Here is a 24255-nt window from a genome sequence, read left to right on the forward strand (position 1 = left end):
AAACATGGTCTGCCTTGAAATCATGTTTGTTACTCGGCTCGAAAGCGCATCAGTCCACTGCTACAAGACTCTGAGGGTTATTTGAGGATAGAAGTTTACTTTTGTCTATTTTTTTTTAATGACTTCTTTTAGTGGGGAAACCAAACAGCAACTTAGTTCAAGAAATGCAAGTGTGCGTTCATTTTTTTTTCATCATTCAGAGGAATGACCTCAGCTGGTTACCACACATTAATACACAGGTGTTAAAGCTCCCGGGAACCAGCTCCAACATCGGATGAAGACTTTTCTCGTTTTGAACGTCTGAAACACGATTGTGCCCTCTTAAGGTTTTATTATTTTCTGTTGTACCTGCCAAGAAGACACATTGACCACGAAAATAAAAGACGAGGCTGTTCATTTTCTTGCTGGCCTTTGTGTCTTTGTCTGTGCGGCAGTCCTCGACTCACACGAAAGCGGGGGAGGGGTCAGAAGACAAGGCATAAATTCTGAAGGAGATGCGCGCTGCTTCCTGATGAGGCTCCTACCAGCGGGAGTCCAGATAAAACTTAAAAATCTCTCCAAAAATGATGGAGTAGAAAATATTCCCTGCAGTTTTCTGGTCTTGTCTCTGTTTCACGTGATGTTAGCAGATCCAGAAATCTTGGCAACCGCGTCTCTCCTCTCTGAATGAGGTTAAATCACTACGTGCCCTCATTTAGCCCCCCAATACATAAAGATCAGAGAGGACTGCTCCCTCCTTGCTTCCACCTTGATGGTTGACTCGCAGCCAGTCTGAAGACGGTGTAAAAGGAAGATGAATCTGTGCTGGAGTCCGTCCCAAACTGCCTGCCCTTCTTAAATGGCTGTAACATCCTTGTCGAATCACTTCCAGGCAGCAGGATGTGATGGAAAGGAATGCAGGCAACATCTAATGTTTGTTGTTTTATTTTAATGAGACTCGTGCATGTGCGTGTTTTCGCCCACATCTGCCAGTTTTAATCGTGCCTTCTGCTGTCACTGAACATGCACTCGCTCTAGATCTTTTCTTTTTTCTGTGCATCAGAGTTAATGTCTTCCTAATCCCTTTATCACATCTCATTATCTACATCAACAAGGAGATTACGCTCTTTTTTAACAGTGTCTTAATGTGACGCACAGTGTGTTGTCATTTCCAATAACTAGATTAACACACATAATTAAAATCACTGGGCCAAAAATCTGTTCTGTTTTGTGCCAAATCACTGAAGCAGCAATGGATTCAGTGGCATAGATAGCTAAAGGGTTGTTTTGACCCAGTGTTAGCCAAAGAAAATTCAAGGTTTTACTTAAAATCCAATCCCCGAGCGATTGTTGTATTAAACTGTAAATCGTAGCTTGTTTCATGAGAATAAGCCCAAACTGCTGTATTGAGATGTATTGAACACCGGAAGTAATATGCAAGTGAATTATATGGTTTGGCAGATGAAGAAATTCAAATGTCACAGAGGCGTGCAAATATGCACACATTTTTTCTGTACTAAACTCTCTTTAACTTTGTTCTGCTTCACTTCATCAAAGTCAACCTTTGCAGAGAGAATGTTTACATTGAGTGCTATGATTTGGTTTAGAGTTTAGACCCTACAGCTGCATCATTTCAAAGAAATAATCATCCTGAAAGTGCTTTTTTTTCCCAGGCGGACCTGAAACCTTTTCATTTTTTACTCTTAACCAGTAACATATAGACTGATATAAATAAAATCTCACATGTAAATTATTCAAATAGCCCTAGTGGTTGCAGAGATACACTCTTTTCAGTTTGGGTATGCAATTTTCGAGGAAAGACCCTAAAAATAGGTTAATAGACTGTTTGCAACACTGGGTAATATCCGACAGTGGTACATTTACTCATTGTATTGTACTCAAGAACAAATATAAAGTATTTACTTTGTTATTCTATTGTATGCCACCGCGCAGCATATAAAGAAGATACAATTAGCTCCACCTTCACCAAGTGTAAGTGGTGTTTACACATATAAAATATATGTTATTCCAAAATAGGCCATTCTGTTTAATAATTTCCTTTTTGTAGTCAAATTGAAAGCAAGATTTCTGAGTACTTGCACACTTTGTTATTACTACTTTTGCGCCAGTAAAATGTCGGATTAGCTCTTCCACTCCAGCCCAACATTTAAAAAAAAATAAGATTCTAAACACCCCCTTTTGCCTTGCTGTTCTCCCCAGAGGTTCTGGGTCGAGTTAACTCACATGTTGACCAAGAGTATGTGATCTGTGGAGGCCGTGAGATTGTTTTATTTTGCTGCATCTTTACTGTACAGAAATGAATTGAAGCTCCAGCTTGTCTCTATGCTCTCACTCCTTCCAGCATGTCAGATGAGTCACGTTTCTGGTATAAATTTATCCTGTCAGATCTCTCACTGCAATTAGGATGCTCAGCCATTTGTCATAGATAAGGCTGCAGCTCGGCTCCTCTGGGCTCCACTTTACATTCTGCTCATTAGGAGAATTGATAATTACAGCGCAGTCAACGTTTTCCAGCACAGAGAAACGCTGTATTATATTTCAGACTTGAGTCTGCCTGATTTGTTCTTTCACTTGTTTGAAGTATGACCCCTTATAATTTAATATCCGGCTGTCAGCCAGCTTGTAGAAGATAAACATAATCACCTTCCATATCTCACACACAAACAGGGCGTAAAATCCTCTCTGGAGACTTGAATCGCAATGTGATACTTTTTTGTCCCATGAATGAATATTTTAACACATCTTGCTCCAATGTAAAACCACAACAACAAAATAGAGCACACTCTGATCAAACACAAGGATGCCCTGCAAACGGATGGAATTACATGTTTTGTGTTGTTATAGCTTCTCATGCTAATTTGGGGGAGTGGGGCTAATGACAATAAAGTTTGGAAACAATAACGTGTTTGATTTACAGCATGTTAACCACTGCACTCTTAACTTGTTGTCTACTTTTTCATTCACAAGCCAGAGTTTCAACATCTTTTCTCCAGATGAATAATGATTATATGCACTCAGAGTAGGTCAACTCATGCTGTTTCAGTTCGACAACCATCCAGTTTGGAGGTGCTGCGGTTTTGAGTTAGATCGCCTAATAATCAAGAAGGGAGCTGATTTCCTTATTCATGAACCCCTGCTGTGTTGAAAGAAAATATAATGTCTGTGATTTGTGTGATAAGTCAGGCTGAGAGATGATATTCAGGGGGAGCACATGTGACTTTCAAGGCATTAATTGATCATAAGACCTCCAAATGTTCTATATAGTGTTTCTATTCTATCTATCTTTCAGAATTGATTAAAAGAAAGATACTGCAATGTTGTTTGTTTGTTGTTGTTGTTTTTTGTTGTTGTTTGTCATAATTTATAGCCATTGATTGTTAAGATTGCACAGGTTAAAATAAACACTTTTAAAAAATTAGATCCCATCTGACACATTTATTTTATAGTTTTATGTAGGATCTTAAGATGCAATTTTTTGTTGAATCAATTTTTTTTGCAGGCAGTAAACAAACAGTTTATAAACCTTAGCATGTAGAAATGCAAGTAACAAAGTGAAATGAACAAAATACTTCATACATATACATTTACACAGTTTTACATAGTTATATATACAAAATAAAATAAATAGAATAAAAATAGCTGGGATGAAAGATACGTACAGCGTGTTAATTTAGGAAATTCAATGTAAACAGTAGAAAAGTGCAATGTAAAGTATGCATGTGCAAGTTTAAGTACACAAAAACGTGTACAGTGATTAATTAGTCTACAAAGGATCTGGCAAGAAATGATTTGTTGTTTAGTTTTATTGCCGAGGGCAGGAATGTCTTCCTGTCTCTGTATTATGTCTTTTACTACAAATGTGCTGTGATTTGTATTCAGTAACAATACATTTCAATATATTTCAGTATCCTGTTATTTGACACAGTTTGAAAAACTATGGTCTAACTGCAGTACCAGCAGGGGGCGCTGTCGGATCGTCACCACCCTCCCCCGTTGACTCTGTTCTCGCTCTCGCGGTAGCTCCGTGCTTCCACCGGCGGCGACATTCAGAGAGGAGATGGCGGCCAGAGGGGGGTTTCAGTCAGCACCGACAGCTGGTGGTGGTGGAGCAATGGGACCCGGACCACCAGTACCAGGCGCAGGACCAGGCATGGGACCCGGGACTCCCTCCGGAAGGATGATACCATCGTCGGCCGCGCAGAACCACATGTACCGCTCCCCGATGCCAGGGCCCGGGTACCCGGTGAGATATCACTCCATCTTTGCTGCTGACGCGCGAGCCAGTCCGCTAGAACAAAGCCTCTTACCGCGGCTTTGTCACGAGCGGCTAATGTTAACCGCCGACACCGGCTCGCGGTATCCCCGCCGTAAAGTTCCTCTACGTCAGATACGTTCACACCGTCAGCTCCGAGTGACCAGCGGCCGTTAGAGTCAGTTTGTTGTTTGAACTCGCAAACCCTCCCGCCCGCGAACGTTATTGTCAACTAACGTTAGCTAGTTAGTCACGGTAGCCAATTAGCTTAGCCTGCTAACAGCGCTAACGTTAGCTGGTAAGTGTGTTTCGCTGAGTTTACTCGTTAAAACATAATAGAAAAAGCTTTGTGTGGTTTATAAACGGTGCGCTCAAAGGGGCCTTTAATGATAAACGTCGAACTTTAGAAAGTTGATGCTTTGCTTGAATTAAAAAGTTGGCTTTTACAGTTCCCACGTCTGGTCCACTTTTGAATGAATTGGCTGCACGAAGCCGCAGTTTGTATCGTTGCAGATTCTCTTGTGTATCACAAGATCAAACCTGCAAACTGTGTGCTTAACCTTGGTTTGTTTGTTCCACCATACAGCGGCAACTTTGTGTCACCTGGCTGGTAAAGGTGTTACACAACAGAATAAGTGAACCCAGGTGTTTTCTGAAAACTCGCATCAAACGTGGCAACTTCCCCCCCCATGCATTGTGGTACAATGTTGACGATACAGCGTTAAGTCTGAATTTAAGATAATACAATGATAGTTAACCATGGAGGTTGTGGCCTAGAAACACAATGTTTAAATTATTTGAGGAACGTTTTTCTTGTTACTTATGTCTTATATTTGCTAGTCAAACAAAACGTGCAGCCAACAGTGATTTGACTTAACAATTAATCTGTTGATAGTTTGATCAATTAACTGTTAAGTTCATAAGAATGTACATATTTCTGGTAATTTATTGTGTTTTTTTGTATTTCAGTGTCTGTTGATATCAATTTAGGGTAGAGAGATGAGCATTAGTATAATATTTCTCACAAGAAAGTAGAAAATAATGAGGAATCAACTAATTCGATAACAGAATCAGGTCATATTTACTTAGCTTTGTTTGGCACACCAAACTTGCTCCCATATGGACAGACATTTTCGACTCATTAACATTTCTCAAAACGTATAGCAAGAGGTGATCTTTGAAAACAAGGTGGAATTGTTGTCTCCCGGCCTTCGAGAATCCATTTGTCCGTCAGCGTTCCCATCATCAAAGCTGATTGTGTATGTGAGTGTCCTCTGTGCATCTGTTAATAATCAAGTCCCTTTGAGGAAGGATAGTTTGTTCATGCACCGGAAAATATTGTCTTAAAACATTAAAAACTAAAAGTCACATTGTTGGGTAATTCCAAAATAATGAATGAATATATAGTTTGTTAATCCCCAAGAGGAAATTTGTTAATAAATAAATGCAATTTCTCAGTCCGTCATATATTGTTGAATGCTTTTAGTATAAGGATATAGCCCACGGTGGTTGTGGTTTTAGTAAGAGATTATACACTATTTTGAATTATGGAGGCTTTATCTGATTGTTTCCAACTCGTGTGATCCAAACATTTCAAATATCTCCTGAATTTATTGAAAAACAGAATCATTTACAAAACCCACAAGATTTTATTATTTAACAAGATATTAGCCTAAATCCACATTTATTGGTGTTTAGCCTTTAAAAAAAACAGCTTGCTTCCCTCCTCCTGCCGCACACTGAGTCAAGCACCTGCATTAACAGAGGGCTCTTGCAGCAATCCAACTGAAAAATCACATTTACATAACCGCAACAGCAAAAACTCTGATGGTATAAAACTATCATTCAAAAACCTCAGTACAAGCTTTAAATGTAAAATAAATAGCTTGTGTTGTTATCCTTTCATGCATGCTGCTACTAATTGATTTTGAAGATTTGTGAATAGACCCTAGCACCTATCTGATCTTGATAATGTTGTATGGCCCAAAGAGACATTTACCATATATCCACGGTAGTTGAAGTGTGTGCTGCCTAGATACTGGCAACCTGAAACATAGTTTAGTGAAAGGATGTTACATTTTTTTTTTCTCTAGCGTCCTTGACTGCTTTCACTCACACAAGCAGCCTTTCTCTTCATAGTCGAAGCGGCTTCATTTTCTGAATACTGCAGAACTCCAGTTCTCCGGTAAACCAAGGTTGTACTGATTTGTAGTATAAAGAGCACTAAATTATCGACATGCGGTTCCCTTGCCCACACTGCGACTGTGTGGAAAAGGCAGAGCACATTCAACTAGCTTGTATTGTTGACAAGTCAATGTCCGTCAGCCTTCCAATCTTCCACCATATGCTGAAGCTGAGGAGAGTGTTTCGCCTTCGTCCCGCTCATTTGTTGAACGACTGCTGGAGGAAAAGCTGCAATCTGTGATTTGTCATTTATCTGCATTTCTCTCTTGCACTCATGCAGTCAAATACGCGAAGTCGCCTGTTTGAGTTCTTAGCTCTGGGCTTGGTGAGTTGGAGTTTGTTCTGTATTAACTTGTTTGAAGGACCCGTTGTGCAAATTGTTGCCATCTCTTCTTGTAGAATGAAAGTATGTGAATCTGATGATTTAATAAGCAGAGTTTGTTTCTTCAGTAAACAGTATAGAGCTGCGATTTGTTTTCTTGTACTCTAAAATGTCTAGTGCAATTTGTTTTGATTAGTTTTGAATGAATATGACTAGATTGACATCAGGGCGTAGCAGAATGTGTTACGGGTATTGCTGATGAGGAAGGTTTGTGGGATTAATGATTTCTCCGATGTGGATTTTTATAAGCATTGCAGTGTTATGTAGTGCTCTCATATTGAATAAATTAAACTGACTTTGATTATGGGAGACAACATATTGCTATAAACATTGCATTTTTCGGAGAAAAAAAAACAAAATTACAGATCGGATAGACTTTTAGATTTTAACCTTAATTTTGATATGGGACAGTGTCAAACAACATTATAAGAAGATGGCACTTCGTATCAAAACGTTTGCTCACGGCTGCATTAGACAATACCCAAAAAGGTGAAAGATGACAATATCGCAGACCTTGACACATTGACATTGGAAATGCGGTTTGCACATAATAAATATATGGTAGAAGCATTATTTATTTGTGACAGATTTCGCTTTTCTGAACCCCAGGAAGCGGGACGATGTCACTGAACTTTGTTTGATCTCAACATTCAGAGAAAAAGAAGAATAAATTATCCTTTATTTATCCCCTTGGGGAAATTATTCTCTGCAATTAATCCATCCTAAGTAATTAAGGAGCATTGTGCTGCAGTTAGGTGCCCGGGGAGCAACTGGGGAGTCTGTGTCTTGCTTAAGGACACTTCGACATGAGAACTATGAAGAGACTGCTTTGCTCCTCGAACTGCTCCTTGGAGCATTGTCGAGAACACCCCATCGTTAGTTGACTCTAGGGAAGTCTGTTTTTTACGTTGGTATATCTAGTAGCAAAAATAAACTGCAGTCAAATTACTGAAAAGGCCCGCTGTCTGTGGACAACATGCTTGACTCTGATGTCCCACGCCCAGTCGTGCACAGAGCTCGGTTGGCATCTTTATTCAAAGTTTATTGGTATTGATCATGTCACATGTCCAAATTGCAATGAACTTCAACAGTGCACATCCTTGGGTTCTCAGCAGTACACCTGCCAAGTGTGAAATCTATCAGATGAACTGTTTATGAAATATGCAAAAGACACCTACAGAGATTACATTTATTATTTTTGATGCTTTTCAACGTAGCTTACTTTGTTGCAGTGTTTCATTCAGTGAAACATAAATTGAGATGGAGTGCATTGTAGTTACAGCCACAGCACTAGATCTGTCGTAACAGCTGCAAAAAATTCAATTTGGGTTGTGTCAGGACTAAATAATTCTCACCTGCCATCAGAGAGACCAAGGGTGAAATCATTTTCATTAGCAGTTAAACTGACGATGGTTTTCTTGATTTATCGTTGCGTTAACAGTGAAAATGGCTCGGAATTTGCGATACCCTGTGTGCTGTCGTCAAATGACTTGTTTTGTCAGGCCACCAGTTCAAAGACCGAATGGATTCAATTTATAGTGTTATAGTGGAAGGCTAGGAAAAGCATATTTGGAAGAAGAAGAAAAATAACGCTCAATTATGAAAAATAATGTTCTCTATTTTCTATGCAGAGACCTGGCATGCCTCCATCCAACCGCATGACCCCGCAAGGACCAGCCATGGGCCCCCCGGGATATGGCAACAGCCCAGTGTCCCGTCCTGTGATGCCCGGCGTGATGGACCCGTCTCGTAAGAGGCCCGCACCCCAACAGATCCAACAGGTTCAGCAGCAGCACCGCAACCAGCAGTAAGTCGTCCCCACTCATACAGAAGATCAATATTTAGAGCTTAACTTTTATTATGGACTTTGTTGTAGTGAGTGGCATAGAAAATTGTGTTTTTTTAAATCTGAATAACAGCCTCCAAGCCCGGCAGCCTCCCGCTCCCTCGGTCACGCCGTCCTGCACTTGTTCCCTGACTTTACCGCTGTCGTCCAAAACTCTGATTCCTATTGGAAATCTGTCTTTACTATAATGGATTAAAAAAAGTGGACTTTTTAATGGAATAAAAGTTAATTTTATAAAAAAAAAATCCTATAGTAGAAGTGAGCTAACCTCATTTTATGTCTTTAAACTTAGGAAAATGTTTCAGCAGTTTTGAGATAAAATGATTAATTGAAATATGACTGAAATCTTTTGATTACTCTTTTGATTTAATCTCAATCTCTTGAGTAAAATGAAAAACATTCTGTGGCTTCAGCTAATCAAATATGAACGTTTTATATAACTGAACATTGAATGTATATTGGGTCTTGGCCTGTCGGTTTTGTCAAAATAAGCTATTTAAATACATTATCTTGGCTTCAGCTTGGTCAGTGATGCTGTGATGGAGCCTGGTCACTGTAAAGATGTGGGCACATCAGTTACTGACCTCCCTTTGCTGTGTTACACAAAAGTCCCATTTCATCCACCTTCTATAACTGCAACCAGACTTCAGACAGCCAGGACTAGGCTCGGTAATGCAGAAGCTTTAGGTCATGGCTGCCTTAGCCTAACTTCCATCTCGACTCTTACTTTAATCTAGCACTATTCCTCTTTGACTCGCATTCAAACTTATCTTGTTTAAAAAAAAAAATGTTTTTACAGCACAAAGAAGAAGAAGATGGCTGATAAAATTCTACCTCAGAGGGTGAGTAGTACATGGAAATTAATGAATTAATTAATCTTGGCCTTCATTGTGTTGGACAGATTACAATTGCTTGACCATTTACATTTTGATTGAGATGGCTGTGTGTAGAGTACTCAGAAGTGTGTTCCTCTGAAAGATCTCTGTTGTACACTCCCTGATTTGTTGTCGGTGATCATCGGTGTATTTTGTTGTATCCTAGATCAGGGAACTGGTCCCAGAGTCTCAGGCTTACATGGATCTCCTGGCTTTTGAGAGGAAGCTGGATCAAACCATCATGCGCAAGAGACTGGACATACAGGAGGCCCTCAAGAGGCCCATTAAAGTATGGATCAAATAAAGTCTTCACTCCTGGCATCCCACAGTCACTCGGTTTCAGACCTGAAATTAATTACAAAGCCATTCAGACCCCTCGAGGCATCCATTCATCCCCATAACTAGACATTTAAAAGTAATGTAATTCAGTAAAGGCTTGTAAAAATGTCCACAACACTATGAGGTCGGACATATCGCAGTCATATTTTAAAATATATGTATTTTGCTCTTCAAACGAGATTTAACTTGGAAAGATGTTGGGTTTTTTTTACGGACTGTTTTTGTGTGGCAGTGTATCAAACGATCAGTGCATTATTAGTCGGACAACGTGCCTAGCAGATATTTCTATAAGTCGATCGTCCTCTCTGTGTCTGTCTTCAGCAAATAATACATTGATTTAATCTGAAATCAAGTTGCAGCACAGCTATCTTATCTTTCCCCTGTTTGTTCACATGCGCCGATTATCAGTATAGATAAGAAGTTGGTGTTTAGTGAATAATAGCCTTTTAATTTAAAGTTTCTTTCGATTGATTGTTTTTCAGCAAAAGAGAAAGCTTCGGATCTTCATATCAAACACCTTTAACCCCGCAAAGCCAGATGCTGAGGATGGAGAGGGCACAGTGGCATCATGGGAGCTACGTGTTGAGGGGCGTCTGCTGGAAGATGTAAACTTCATTATTTAATTATATTGGTTTATATGAATTTTTTTCTGTGTGTTAACTGATTTAACAATAGTTTAAATGTATTCCAGAGCACAGCTTATATAACTACCCAAATTATAAATGTCTTGTTGGGTTACATTGAGCCAAAACTATGAAACCAAAAATCAGGTTTTATACAGAGATTATGATTTATTTTAAAATTCCCACTAACTGCACCATTTGCTTTGCAGACGGCTGTGTCCAAGTATGAAGCCACCAAACAGAAGCGGAAGTTCTCCTCTTTCTTCAAGTCTCTGGTGATCGAGTTGGACAAGGACTTGTATGGTCCAGATAATCACCTTGTGGAAGTAAGACTTTATTAAATGCATCTGATTATAAATACAGATATCTACCCCCTTTTTTTAATGTTTGTTTTGTCATTTTCTGCTTTTAAAATTGCATCTTTAAATTTGCAGCTAGCCTTAGAAGACATCTTAAGGCTTTTTTAATCAGACCAACAATCCAAAACCCAAAGATATTCTGTTAACTATCATATAAAACAGAAAAAACAGGAAATCTCACATTTTTCATCCTGAAACCATTTAAAATGTTGATCAATCTATTATCAATATAGTTGTTCTTCATTCAGCGCTGGTTAAATCCAGTAAATACTTGTGTGTATTTACATATGATACTTGAATACTTTAAAAAACAAAATTTTAATTCATTTTAGTGGCACAGGACCGCCACCACCCAGGAGACTGATGGTTTCCAGGTGAAGAGGCCCGGTGATGTGGGTGTTCGCTGCACTGTCCTGCTCATGCTCGACTACCAGGTAAATAAATGCTTGGGCGTTTACTCTTCCTCTCAGAATACCCTGTGATTTGATAATGTTGCCTTCAAGTGCTTTTCAAACACCAACCTTTCTGTCTGCCTAACAGCCCCCTCAGTTCAAGCTGGACCCCCGGTTGGCTCGTATGCTGGGTATCCACACCCAGACCAGACCTGTCATCATTCAGGCTCTGTGGCAGTACGTCAAAACCCACAAACTTCAAGACCCTCATGAGCGCGAGTTCATCAACTGTGACAAATACTTGCAGCAGGTGAGTCGAGTCCTTTTTGTAACATAAGGCACCTTAAAATGGTCATTGAACTTCAGTGATGCATTTTGCGATTTAGAAAGACACCAAATAATAAGTAAGACATTATTTGCATGAAGCTGGAATGAGCAACCTTCGAACAGTTCCCCCGGTTAATTTGTGGTCTTGATGTTGTGCAGTTCGTCTCTGTACTCTTCCTGCTGTCCTTGTATGGAGTCTCTTCTCTCTGGCGCACTGACTGGTTTCCCAGTGCTTTTCTTTCTACTGTGCCAAGATAAACAGAGGATTGTGGAAAGCTGATGTTAAATTCCTACAACGTGAGCATACAAAAAAATATTAGCTGGTTAGCTTAAAGTTTCTCGTAATTACAACAGTAATTTGAAATGCAGTAAACAAGAAAGAGACCCATGACTATAAAAATATCTACACATTAGTTTCTGAAACCTCATAGTTAAATTGTAAGTGATTAATAAAGATTAAGAACTGTATTTAGAATACAATGTCTTTGTTTCTTTTCAATACAAACGCAAGCATACATACTGAATGTGAGGCGAACACAAACCTGCCAAGGGACTCAAGCCCTTTGGCAAAATGGGACACATTTTAATTATATTGACATGAATTATTGTGTATTGGCCCTGATACAAAAAATAATGAATAAAGCAAAGTAACTCGCACAGTTTGTCTGAAACTGTCTCCATAATTTGATGACGTCATACACTTATTTTCTCATTGATTGATTCATTGTGCATATATTTGCATAAAGCTTCAAGGTTTTGATCACGTCTGTGAACTGCGATTCTGCAGCATTGGGAATGATTTATTTAAAGTAATGTTGTTGTTTTTTCCCTGATGGTCTGAACAAGGCCGCCAAATATATCTTGTTTGCTAATTTGCTAGTGTTCTGACAAAACGGGGTGTTGGTTTCATTTTTGCAGATCTTTGAGACTCAACGAATGAAGTTCTCTGAGATCCCGCAGCGCTTGCATGCCCTCCTGATGCCCCCAGAGCCAATCATCATCAACCATGTGATCAGGTAACTTCATTACAGTGATAATTAAGGTCCCCTATGTGACAAAGGTCACATGTTAAAGTTGTGTTTTCTTGATCTCCTGCTGGCTAATATGCCATATCCACATACAGCTCAAACTAAATATACTGTATTCTGTTATAGTGTTGACCCCAATGACCAAAAGAAGACTGCTTGCTATGACATCGACGTGGAGGTTGACGACACGCTGAAGACCCAGATGAACTCCTTCCTGCTCTCCACAGCCAGTCAGCAGGAAATAGCTGGACTGGACAACAAGGTACAACGGCGAGTTTTTAGACAGACACATCCCCTCCCTGTGTAATGAAATGGAGTTTAGTTTCTCTATTTCTCTGCTCTATTTCGCTACTTTTTTTTGTGGGATTTTGATCTATTACATTACTAAGACCTCACTCACTGTAGACCAACTTAAAATCTAAAAAAAAATGTCACACAAAGAGAGGAAGTATTTTTTTTGGTGCCGTAAGAAATGGCATTTAATTCTTTTTAACAACTCCAATTAGCCTTAGCTGTGTACATGCTAGTGTATTTCCTCTCATTTAGCCACTCTCCCAATTTATTGCTGGCTTCTTTCTCGCCCATTTTGAGGTCAGTCAAATCTTTTTGACCTCCTGCAAGCAGCCGTTACCTTTGCTGGGATGGCTGTAATCACATTGATAAGGCATGGAGCCATTCCCCTAAAAGACATTCTCCTGTGTCGTCTTTTGTTCTGAGTCAACGTTGTAAATAGAGAGAGCTCTAGGCGCCATTCATATTGTGGCTTTTGGGTTTGGTGACGATTACTGATATATACCCAGTTCCTGCCGGCCTCGTATCAGAAACTGCAGGATCAACGTGGCTTAGTTTTCTTTGTATGTATAGTGTCTCCTCATGAAATAAATCTGGTGCTGTGGTTTAAAAACGATTTCAAACTGCTGATCTCAGGAATTCTTGCTGTAAAAGTTATTAAGGAATTACACGTCTCACCGTTTTTCTATGTCAGCGATGTTCCATTTAATTAATACCTTATTAATTACTTTTAACATTGATGACTCATCTCTATATTCTCTTTAATTCTTTTCAGATCCATGAAACCATTGAGACCATTAACCAGCTGAAGACCCAGAGAGAGTTCATGCTGAATTTTGCAAGAGATCCTCAGGGCTTTATCAACGACTGGTTGCAGTCGCAGTGCAGAGACCTCAAGGTGAGTCTGTCCTCCTGGCACTGAAAAGGCATTTATCTGTGGTCTTGTATCTCTACTGATGGCATGTTGCCATTCAGAACTGTAAGCATATTGTCATGTTCAGCAGTTGTTCAGAGAGAAATCCTCATGGATAAAAAGAGGAGGCAGCATCAGTTTGTCCATTCAAATTACTTTTAAATGTTTTGAGTAAGCGTTTACTTAATGTTTTTATTGAGAATCTTTCCTTCTCTCTTCTTTTGCCGTTACTGTTGCTGCTGTTATTGCTCCATATACCTTCGTATTTTTAAGTTTCTTCATAGTGCAATTTCATTGTTATCTGAACACACTGGATGATGTAATGCATGTTTTCCTCATCCTAGAAGAAATGTGCCTTCTGCCAGTAGACTTATTCCTTATTTGATTCAAAGGTTTTAGGATAGAGGAAATGGGGATTTATAAATCCATTGAGGCAAATTCATGATTTGGGTTATTAAAATGGACTTTACAATCTGTAAAAACCCATTTCTTTTTCAACAAAACATTGAGAAATGTGGAAAAACATAAGCAGAATAAGAAAGTGGATACAAGAAAGAATTAACTTCTGCGGTGTGAAAAGTCACAGTTGCATCTTAACTACTAAGAGTATCTCAGAGTGAAAAGCTGAAACTACACACTGACACATTTAGGTCTAATGTCAAATAAAAAAGGAACGTCAAAACAACAATTCTAAACATAACCTCTGGTTTATCTGAGCTTGATTCATATTGAAGGTCAGTGAGTTCCTTGAGGTTAATAATATTTGCCCCTACAGAGGTTTACTGTCCAAAGAGAGGATTTTATTACATGGATGTTGTGAAATTTAACAAATTCAGTTTAGAGATCAACAGTCAACTTTGTTCTCTTGCGGTGAATTGTTTGTCTTAGCGGCAGTCGGCATGTGATTAACGTGTAAATGTGTCTTTCTCTATTTACAGACCATGACAGATGTGGTCGCAAACCCCGAAGAAGAGCGAAGAGCAGAGTTCTACTACCAGCCGTGGGCTCAGGAGGCTGTCTGTCGCTACTTCTACTCCAAGGTAATCCACTTTATTCCTCCTCCTATAATTTGTATTTCTTTATTTCTTCTTTGTTCCTAACTGAATCATCTCAATAACTTTATTATGAATTGGCATTAAAGTTGATGACTATCATCTTCCCAAGAGGCTGAATACTATAAACTTTAGTAAACCTATGACTTCTCTTGCGTCTTTGTGAGGTTGACATTTAGGTTTCCTGATATATCTCAACAGCTATTGGATAGATTGGCATGAAATTTGGTTCAGACATTAACAGTGCCCATAAGACGAATTTTAATGACTTTGGTGCTCCGCTGTACTCTGTGTTTTGCGCTAATTACGACTTAAACTAATCATTACTTTTATTGTTGAAAAATTGGCTGATTATTTTTGTCGATAAGAAATCAAACAAAAAACATAAAACTTGTTGGACTAGAAGAGATAATTTGCCACTTTTTTATTTTTTATGGAGTGTTGATGGTAAATGCAGTCCACTAAAAAATAAGTGTTTGCTGTATTGAACCGAGAAAGCTGATTTCTCCTCCTGCAGAGCCGTTAACCAGAATGCATTGCATGCGAGCAGCAGGTTTGCTCAGTCTCTAGGGGTTCCCCGCAGGCATAGTCCTCCTCGCTGTAGCCTCGGGCCGTTTCTCTTCGGCTGAACATCAGCATCGGCCTGAAAAGAAATCTCGTCAATGGCATCCTCAGGATTTTCATTGAGATGCCATTTTCCACTGTTGGAAAATCAAAACAAAGAGAACTAAGATGCTTTTCAGCGGCATTGGGCCCCACAGCTACCAAAGCTGAAGAAGCACTCTGTAGTTCTTCTTGCCTTCAACTTCAAAACGTAGAAGATCGGCAAGACATGCAGGTGTTTTCACGCTACATCCCCAACTGGATTGATATATCTGATCACGACTGACATCAGTAGTGATCACATAGCATCAGCTGGAGATGTTTTCATGTCGGTCACTTCTCAGGCTGAAGCTAAGAATTATTTTTGTAATTGTTTATTCTGCTGATTATTTTCTCGATTCATCTTTTTTAGTTTTCCTATAAAATGCTAGATAATAGTGATACATGCCCATTATTTTCAGAGTTAAGGTGACTGAAGCAATTGCTTATCATTTCCAGCTAAAAATTCCAAACCCAAACATATTAAATTTACTAACATATCACAAAAAAAGGAGCAAATACTTACCTATTGCGAAGCCGACGGTAAATTGAATTATCAAAATAGATAATTGTTCTGTTAATTAACTAGTTATTTAATCTTAAGCTAATCAGCAACTGTTTGCATGCTAATGCCCTAAACTAAGATGGAGAAAACAATCAAGAAAATTACCATCAGCATGTCGGCATGGCCAAAGACGTGGCGTTTTAATCATGGCCATTGTTGACCTCTCGTCATCGTATTTCTTTGTGTGTTTTCAGGTCCAGCAGAGGCGACAGGAGCTGGAGACGGCGCTCGGCATCAGGAACACCTAGAGATATTGTATCCACGTAGATGGGCTGTGTGGTCCCAGACGACCAATGTGTGTGGGATGTTCAAAATGAATTCCTCCAAGAGTTTTCTCATAAACTTGGAGACATAGATACTAGATGGCTTTACCGTTATATAGGATGTCCTTTTTTTTGTTTTCATTCACCCTGCAGCTCGACTACTGTTGCAGTTTGATCGCTACTTCCACTTTTCCACACCAGAGCTGCAATGTATTTTTCGCTTGCATGTCTAAGCCTTACCTGGAAGCATTCCTCTCATTTTGATACATGAAAGTTCAGAAAAAGCAGAGGGCAACTTTTAATGTGTTCTGTCCCTGAATCTAAAAATATCTTTGAATCAGCTGGAATGTGTTGATTCTGCCTTGACTCTTTGTTAGCCCCTTTTTTTTCCGGAAAGTAAACGTACATTTTACTCTCCTCCCAACTTGGCCCTCGGACTCTTGCCCGTTCAGTTCGATATTGCTTGTGTTCGTAGTCGATCGCGACTTGGTTGGCTTTTCATGTGTCACTTTGTCTTAAACTCTCGTTGGTTTGTTTTGACAGTTTGTGCCACAGTCTGGTGTACGAGAGAGAGAAAGCTCAATCATGGCAAGATATAAAATCTTTTGTTGAGGGTGCCATTTAGTATGAAGTTTTTCCCTTTTTTTCTTTTTTGTTATCAATGATTCTTGTTTTAAAAAATATGTATTATATCAGTACTTGTCTTGTTAGCTAGTACAGATTATCAAGGAAGTAGCTAGTATGAGTACCTCTAGTCTATATAGTTTTGTAAATACTGAGCAGAAAAAAAACTGAAGATGGATGTGAAGTATCTTATCCTGGCAGATGTTTTTCTTAACTTTTTTGTCTATGCTCAGATAGTTGAAGCAGTATTTATATTATTAATCAGCCCTCGCTGTCGCAGCACAGCGCTCTAGCTCTCCTCAACATAAAGATGTCACGTTGGACGAGCTGCTGCTCTGCGGGACAAAATGTACACAACATTCATGTCGCCTGCAAGCTGGGGAAAGTTAAATATTCTGCTTTTAGTTTTGTGTATTTTTGATTATGTGCAGAGAAGCCATAAACGGTTGAAGAAGATTTAAAGAGTTTCTTCATACGCTGGCTGAAGACTTCACACCGTGTTGATTTTAATGGTTGTTGTTTGCCTGTTGAAGGTAAAGATGAGTGTCCTGGCTGAAACTTTAGCGTACATTTAATTCACAAATTCCAAGAATACACTAATGTGGGTTTGGGCAGGTACATGATTTGAAGCAATTGGTGGGGGGAGGGAGGGAGGGAGGCGGGAAGGGAGGGGCTGTCGTACTATTTGAATCTGCAGACTTTTTCATGGACCAAACCTATTTTTATGTATGTTCTTATGTTATAATAAAGGATATGTAAAATGTACATGTCTGAATGTTTATTTTCTTTTCATTAACACTGCTTTAATATGTTGGTATCTGGTGATTAGTCTATAATTTAAGCTTTGTTTCATTTTTAAAAGTCCCAATTTGTGTCATGAGGGATTTTAAAGTAGAAGTGAAGTAGCCTTAGTTCAGTAGAAATACTGGAAAATGTAAGTTGATTACAGTACATTAATACTTAATTTCCACTACAGAATGTCATACTTGTAATGAAAAGGAAAACAACCTTGTTTGGTTACCCTAATTTTGTTGTTGATTTTAACTAATGTTTGAGCTTTAGTTTTGTTTGAGGGACCAATATTTACACTTCTAATACCACTTTCGTCACTTTCAGAGCAACATCAACATTTGAAGATAAAGTCAAAGCTGTTAATAAATGCCAAGTTAGTATAACTGTTAACTCGAAAGCTAACGTCACATCAACTCTTTAGTGCACTGCGACATTGCTGCATTATGGTGCGCTATGAATTTAAAAATGTGAGAAGAAAAAAAGTGACCTTTATAAGAGACATCCCTGTGAACTCTCCGTTATCTCCGTGTGGAGAATTTGTCCCCAAGCGGCCGCAGAGCTGTTTGGACACGCCCCCTCGGGTTGGCTGGGGGCGTGTCCAAACAGCTCTTGGCCACTTGTCCGGTATAAATACTCTCCGTCCCGCCGTAGACAGTCTTCGCACCGGCAGCAGCTCCGTCTGGAAGGTCAAATACACAATGGCAGCTCTGAAGAAAATCTGTGTGATCGGCTCTGGTAACTGGTGAGTGGAGGGTCTAAATAATAAAAGGTGTCTGAATGAACTCTAGTGCACTTTTGGATGTCTGAAGTCCAGTGTTTTTATCTGGAGCTGCCTGTCAGCCGTGATCTATTGTAAGGTTGTACTCATCATAACGGTATTTTTGTTCCCTGTATTATATTTCACTCAGTGGATGGCTTTGTGTGTGAGTGCATGTTTTTAAGTTGGCAAACTTGGAAGAAAGAAGGCAACGTTAACCTTTTAACTGAAGATAAATAGTTTATGAAGTTCATAAAGTGGATTTTGTCTTTTGCACAGTGGAGGTCTGCCGACACTGACCTTTGATGCTTTAAAGTCCTCTAAATCTTTATTAAAGAATCAGCTCTTTTATTATCCAGCAGTATTTGTGCTGAGCCGGCTGCTGACATGTTGACATCCCTCGGCCTGCATGACAATTAGTTCAGTCTGTGGCGGAGGAAGTATTCAGATACTACAAAACTAAAGATCCTTAAAGTAGTAGATGTATTAGTGAACAACCGGCATTCAAAATACACATTTGGGAAGTTTAATCTACAACAAATAATCATGTGTCATGAACTATAAAGTAGCATGCAATGGAAATACTTAAGACAAGTGCAAGTACCTTGAAACTGAAGCTCTTGACTGAGTTCTGATATGTAATCTTAAAAAAGGATTTCTCGCAGCTCATAGCGTGTTATGATGTTATGATGACATTCAACTGCGTGTTATGAAATGAGACAGTCCTCATGCCAAAACAAAGGTCCTCTGGTGTTATTCTGGAAAAAGCATCTGAAAATTGATGCACGTGACACAAAATATCTGAATTACAATGGTCTAGTGTCACAAGTCATTTTGATTTGCTCACTATTCGCTATTCGGAGATACACTACTACTGTACTTAGAGCAATAACTAATAATTTCCCTTTGGGGATCAATAAAGTAATTATCTATCTATCTATCTATCTGTCTGTCTGTCTGTCTGTCTGTCTATCTATCTATCTATCTATCTATCTATCTATCTATCTATATAATAAAGTAGAACATATATTTTCATGTATTTAAAAGTGTAAAAGTTGTATTTCTTACACACAGTGGTCAGTGTGCGACCTACTTAATATCAGTAATATTTGAAGCAAAGAACATTTTTCTATGTAGGAATACACAAATAAACGAAAAGTTGGTACCCGCCAGCAATATCAATGTAACTCAAGACATATATGACAACTGCTTCATCTTTTATTGATCTTGTACCACTTCAGCACCAGACCAGAGTATGGAATCCACTATAATCCATGTTCAAACTACGTATCACGAAAAAAAAAAACAGAGGACATTTAACTTTTTATTTGTGGGGGTAACAATAAGTTCAACCAGCTGCTGTCTCCAAACCCAGTAGGATCACTGTGTGCCTCCATGTCCACAGGGGCTCTGCCATTGCCAAGATTGTGGGCGCCAACGCAGCCAAGTATGACACGTTTGACACCACCGTGAACATGTGGGTGTTAGAGGAGACGGTGAACGGCCGTAAACTCACAGAAATAATCAACACGGAACATGAAAATGTGAAATATCTGCCCGGCCACAAGCTGCCCCCCAACGTGGTGAGCATGAGAACGACCCCTCCTTGACGGCTTCAGGGACCGCTCGGTGTTGTCACATGACTGAAGTTTCCTCCTCGTTTCCTCTCTCCTCGTCAGTTGGCCGTTGCAGACTTGGCCGAGTCTGTGAAAGGAGCCGACATCCTGATCTTCGTGGTGCCTCACCAGTTCATTGTGAGAGTGTGTGACTCCATTAAAGACCACATCAAGAAGGATGCCGTAGGGATGTCTCTCATAAAGGTCACTTTTTTTCCCATCCCTTCTTATGTTTTTGAATTCATATCGCACCATATTACAGGAATGTCACGGTGCACTCAAGAAGTAATGGCCTTGTGGTCTGCTCCAGGGCGTGGACGCGGGTCCGGAGGGTCTGAAGCTGATCTCTGAGGTCATCCGAGGGAAGCTGGGCATCACGATGAGCGTCCTCATGGGAGCGAACATCGCCAACGAGGTCGCCGAGGAGAAGTTTTGTGAAACAACAATCGGTAGGGGCGATGAAAAGACATTGGATGCCTCCAACTGCGGGGACGCAGTGACATTTGTCTTTTAAAAATGACTTGCTACCAAAGTAAAGTCATAAATGTAATGCTTACAGGATACAATCATAATTTGTATTTTTCCCAAACTAGATGTATACAGCAGTTTTGAGTTTGGCTCCAGTTGTAGTTAAGGAGGATGTGACTTCTGATATATCAATAATGATTGGTCAAAATGTATCTTTTATTGGTCTTTTCCATTTATTCAATTAAAGTGACTGGTCCTTTAAAATACATTATGATGTAAAGATAACATAAACACACATGTATACACAATTGAGTATTGGGTACTTTTGGACACAGGGTGCAGAGACATGGCTTTTGGGCCCATGCTGAAGGAGCTGATGCAGACCATTAACTTCCGTGTGACTGTGGTGGAGGAGTCTGACGTCGTGGAGATCTGCGGGGCGCTGAAGGTCGGCTTTTCTCTTCCTTCGAAACAAATGTACTCCTTTTATTTTCCCCGCCATCTGAGCGCGAGCAAAAATGTTCAATGTCGTGCCTGTGCTGCAGCTCGTAAGAATACACAAAAGATGTCATGAAGGGAAAAATGCGGCGCTGTCAAAGGAATTCCACTCACTAGTTTTTGTGGCTTAAGATATCTCGACATCTCCTGATATTTCTCTTTTAAATTCTCCACATGGTGAGACTTCGGTCATCAATTAAACATGTTTCTAACCGGCGCATTTATAAGCTTTTTAAGGAAAACATTAAGATACCTCATTAAAGAGAAACTCGCTCGTCTTGGAGATGCAGCATTGTTCCAAAATGCTTGAATTGCGCATATTATCACAAATTTTTTGTCGTTGATTGACATTGATATGATATTCAACAGGATGTGTGTCGTGAGCAGGGTCGGCCTTCAATCAGAGGGTCGGTGGTTTGATCCCTCACTCCACTTGTTCATGTAGGCAAGACACTTAACCCCAAATGGCTCTTTTAGGCCTACGAATATATGAATTAGAGTCCTGATGGTTCATCAGTGTGTGAATGGGTGAATGATGTAGCGTTAAAGCGCTTTGATTGGTTGGAAAACTAGAATAAGTTCTATTATGCAGTAAAGAGTCAAATCTAACATCATTAGCTGTCCGATGTAAAAACATATCTGTATGTGACCTCTGTGAAGGCACTGATTTCTCATCCAAACAGTGAGATTCCTCCAACGCATTGGTACCAACAGCCAGCGTGCAACCAATGCCACACGTTCACCGGCAGCATCTCTTCAGCGTCTCCTCCTTCTGTGTGCTGCAGAACATCGTAGCAGTGGGAGCCGGTTTCTGTGACGGCCTGGGGTTCGGCGACAACACCAAGGCGGCGGTGATTCGCCTCGGCCTGATGGAGATGATCGCCTTCGCCAAGGTCTTCTGCACAAACTGCCAAGTCTCCCCCGCCACCTTCCTGGAGAGCTGCGGCATCGCCGACCTCATCACGACGTGCTACGGCGGCCGCAACCGCAAGATCGGGGAGGCATTCGCCAAAACAGGCAAAGTACGAAGACGCCGATCGTTGTCCCTCTCTGTCACTGCCATCTCATGAAAGCCATGACAACTTAACGTCAAACACTGAAACGACATCGAAACATCTCTTTGTTTTAGACCATAGAGCAGTTAGAAAATGAGCTGTTGAACGGTCAGAAGCTTCAGGGTCCAGCGACTGCGTCCGAGGTCCATCAAATCTTGAAACATAAAAACATGGTGGAAAAGTAAGTTTACCTTCTGTTTTATTAAATGGAACTTAATTACACGATAGTTTGTTTCGCATTCCTGCATTTATTGATTTGACTGAGTCCATTTGGTTATGGTATCTTTCGCTGAATGTGTTAACTTCATGGTTTCCATCGTTGTCTCTGGCCTCTAGGTTTCCCCTTTTCACCGCCGTTCACCAGATCTGCTTCAAAGGTCACTCGGTCACAGATTTCATCAAGTGTTTGCAGGACCACCCAGAGCACATTTGAATGATTGGAGCCTGAAGAACAGCTGGAAGTTTGGGAAAGGACTCACTCTAGAGCTACTGCATAACCCAGCCAGGTGATTGTTGGGAGGAAGGTTAGGTGAAGACTGTACTGCCTGATCCTGAGTACTTTCATGTTTGAATCTTGACAACAACAAAACATAGAGTTGCCTTCTCTACTCCTCTTTTGCCTTCTGTTACAATACTGACAAAAGCACTGCCTTCCGTTCAGACTTATTAGAAACAAATTGTTGCATTAACTCTACCAAGTCTTGAAAGAAAAAATGTACACAATTTACACAATGCTCAAACCCCGACCTACATGTTGTGAAATGTTACAAAATTGTTTGGCTAAAAGCCTGAACGTGCCTTTTCACGGACACACTTGTTCTCCAATGTTTAACACTGCCACTGATGATTTATGATAATTTTTTGGGATTTTGGAATAAATTATTGAGCTTGTTGACTTTGTGCCTGTGTTTAATGTGTTGCTGGTATCTTCCTGCAGGATACACTCACACTTACTCTGCAGCCGCCTCGCTGTAACCTGACCTGAGCTCAGCCAAGCTGCCACTCTAAACTCTTCACCTTTACCATTTTCTAGAGCGTCTATTCAACCTTTCTTTTTAGGTTCACGCCCCGTCTCAGTCCACATAAGTGATGACTGTGTTAATCGGTATGGGTTATTGATAGTACTAAGGTTATTTCAGTAGGACTTATGAACGCTGTCCGAATTAAACAATCTTTACTTGTGTTTTTCAACACACAGAAACAAATTAGAAGATGTAATCTCTCTCTAAATTCTGTTTAAATGCAAGAAACCAATGTGTGTTCTTTCACAGCCATCTATCACATGACTATATAATGTTCAGTGCCTGTAAGTAACTGGATAAGAGTTTTAGCTAAAGGCAGCAAAAACTACTCCCCACCTATACGCGCTTTGATCCCACAAATGAGTTCATTTAATTTTTGTACCAGCTCTGTTGTTATGCTATGTTGTCGACCATAAAGTTACATCATTTGCCACTTGTATTGAATTGGATTCCCTTCCTGAAACCCCTCGCATAGTTTTTGAGTCAACTGGCCTTTGAGATTTCTAATAATAACACGCTCTAACGAGGAAAATGCCCATCTATAATTAGACATGGGAAGCACTGCAGCTGCCTCACCCATGCTTAACAACACAGATGGAGGGATGCCACCTTTTTGAAACACTACACCATTGTGATTCCGTCAAAATTCACGACGTGACTGTCATTCTTTCAGCCACATTTATAAAATGTATATATATGAAATGAAGAATCATACATTTCTATCATGCATTTCAGTGGGGTATACATGTATGTCTGAGCTTTTACAGAAATACAATACCTTGTATAGGTCAAGAAGGTTGCATACTATTCCAGAACAATTTATAGTTGTAGTACACCAATGAGCCACTTGGAGGCACCATCACATCGATCACAAGCCCATCTTTCCAGTCAGTTTTATCTTCCTTTCTTTCGGGACCTTTACATATAAACCGTCGAACGGATTTCTGAGCGGAAGCTATACAATCTCTTCAAGTGTAATACGTTTTAATAAACTAAATATTAAAGTTTTTGACAACAGTGTGGCTCTTCCAGGAAACCAGCAGGGATGGAGTCCTGGCACCCATCCCTTTCAGGGAGGAGAGACTCGCTT

The 24255-nt window shown here is 39.9% G+C and overlaps 2 protein-coding genes across 2 annotated transcripts; both read left to right on the forward strand.

Annotated features, from left to right (window-relative positions):
- The first annotated feature begins 4010 nt into the window (after positions 1 to 4010).
- Positions 4011 to 17592, forward strand: smarcd1 (SWI/SNF related, matrix associated, actin dependent regulator of chromatin, subfamily d, member 1). Its single transcript, XM_068595066.1, has 13 exons — positions 4011 to 4243; positions 8450 to 8625; positions 9464 to 9506; positions 9706 to 9828; positions 10361 to 10483; positions 10711 to 10827; positions 11193 to 11294; positions 11401 to 11562; positions 12498 to 12595; positions 12734 to 12869; positions 13674 to 13796; positions 14750 to 14851; positions 16265 to 17592. The coding sequence occupies exons 1-13, from the start codon at positions 4058 to 4060 to the stop codon at positions 16316 to 16318; spliced, it is 1545 nt and encodes a 514-aa protein (XP_068451167.1). The 5' UTR covers positions 4011 to 4057; the 3' UTR covers positions 16319 to 17592.
- An 809-nt stretch (positions 17593 to 18401) lies between these two features.
- Positions 18402 to 23038, forward strand: gpd1b (glycerol-3-phosphate dehydrogenase 1b). The gene is made up of 8 exons (XM_068593984.1): positions 18402 to 18491; positions 19912 to 20089; positions 20186 to 20326; positions 20433 to 20571; positions 20926 to 21038; positions 21874 to 22110; positions 22218 to 22324; positions 22480 to 23038. The coding sequence occupies exons 1-8, from the start codon at positions 18448 to 18450 to the stop codon at positions 22574 to 22576; spliced, it is 1056 nt and encodes a 351-aa protein (XP_068450085.1). The 5' UTR covers positions 18402 to 18447; the 3' UTR covers positions 22577 to 23038.
- Positions 23039 to 24255: the final 1217 nt, after the last annotated feature.

Source organism: Clinocottus analis, unplaced genomic scaffold, assembly GCF_023055335.1.
Source record: "Clinocottus analis isolate CAN_PGR_092001 unplaced genomic scaffold, fCliAna1.0.p SCAF_3, whole genome shotgun sequence".
NCBI lineage: Eukaryota > Metazoa > Chordata > Actinopteri > Perciformes > Cottidae > Clinocottus > Clinocottus analis.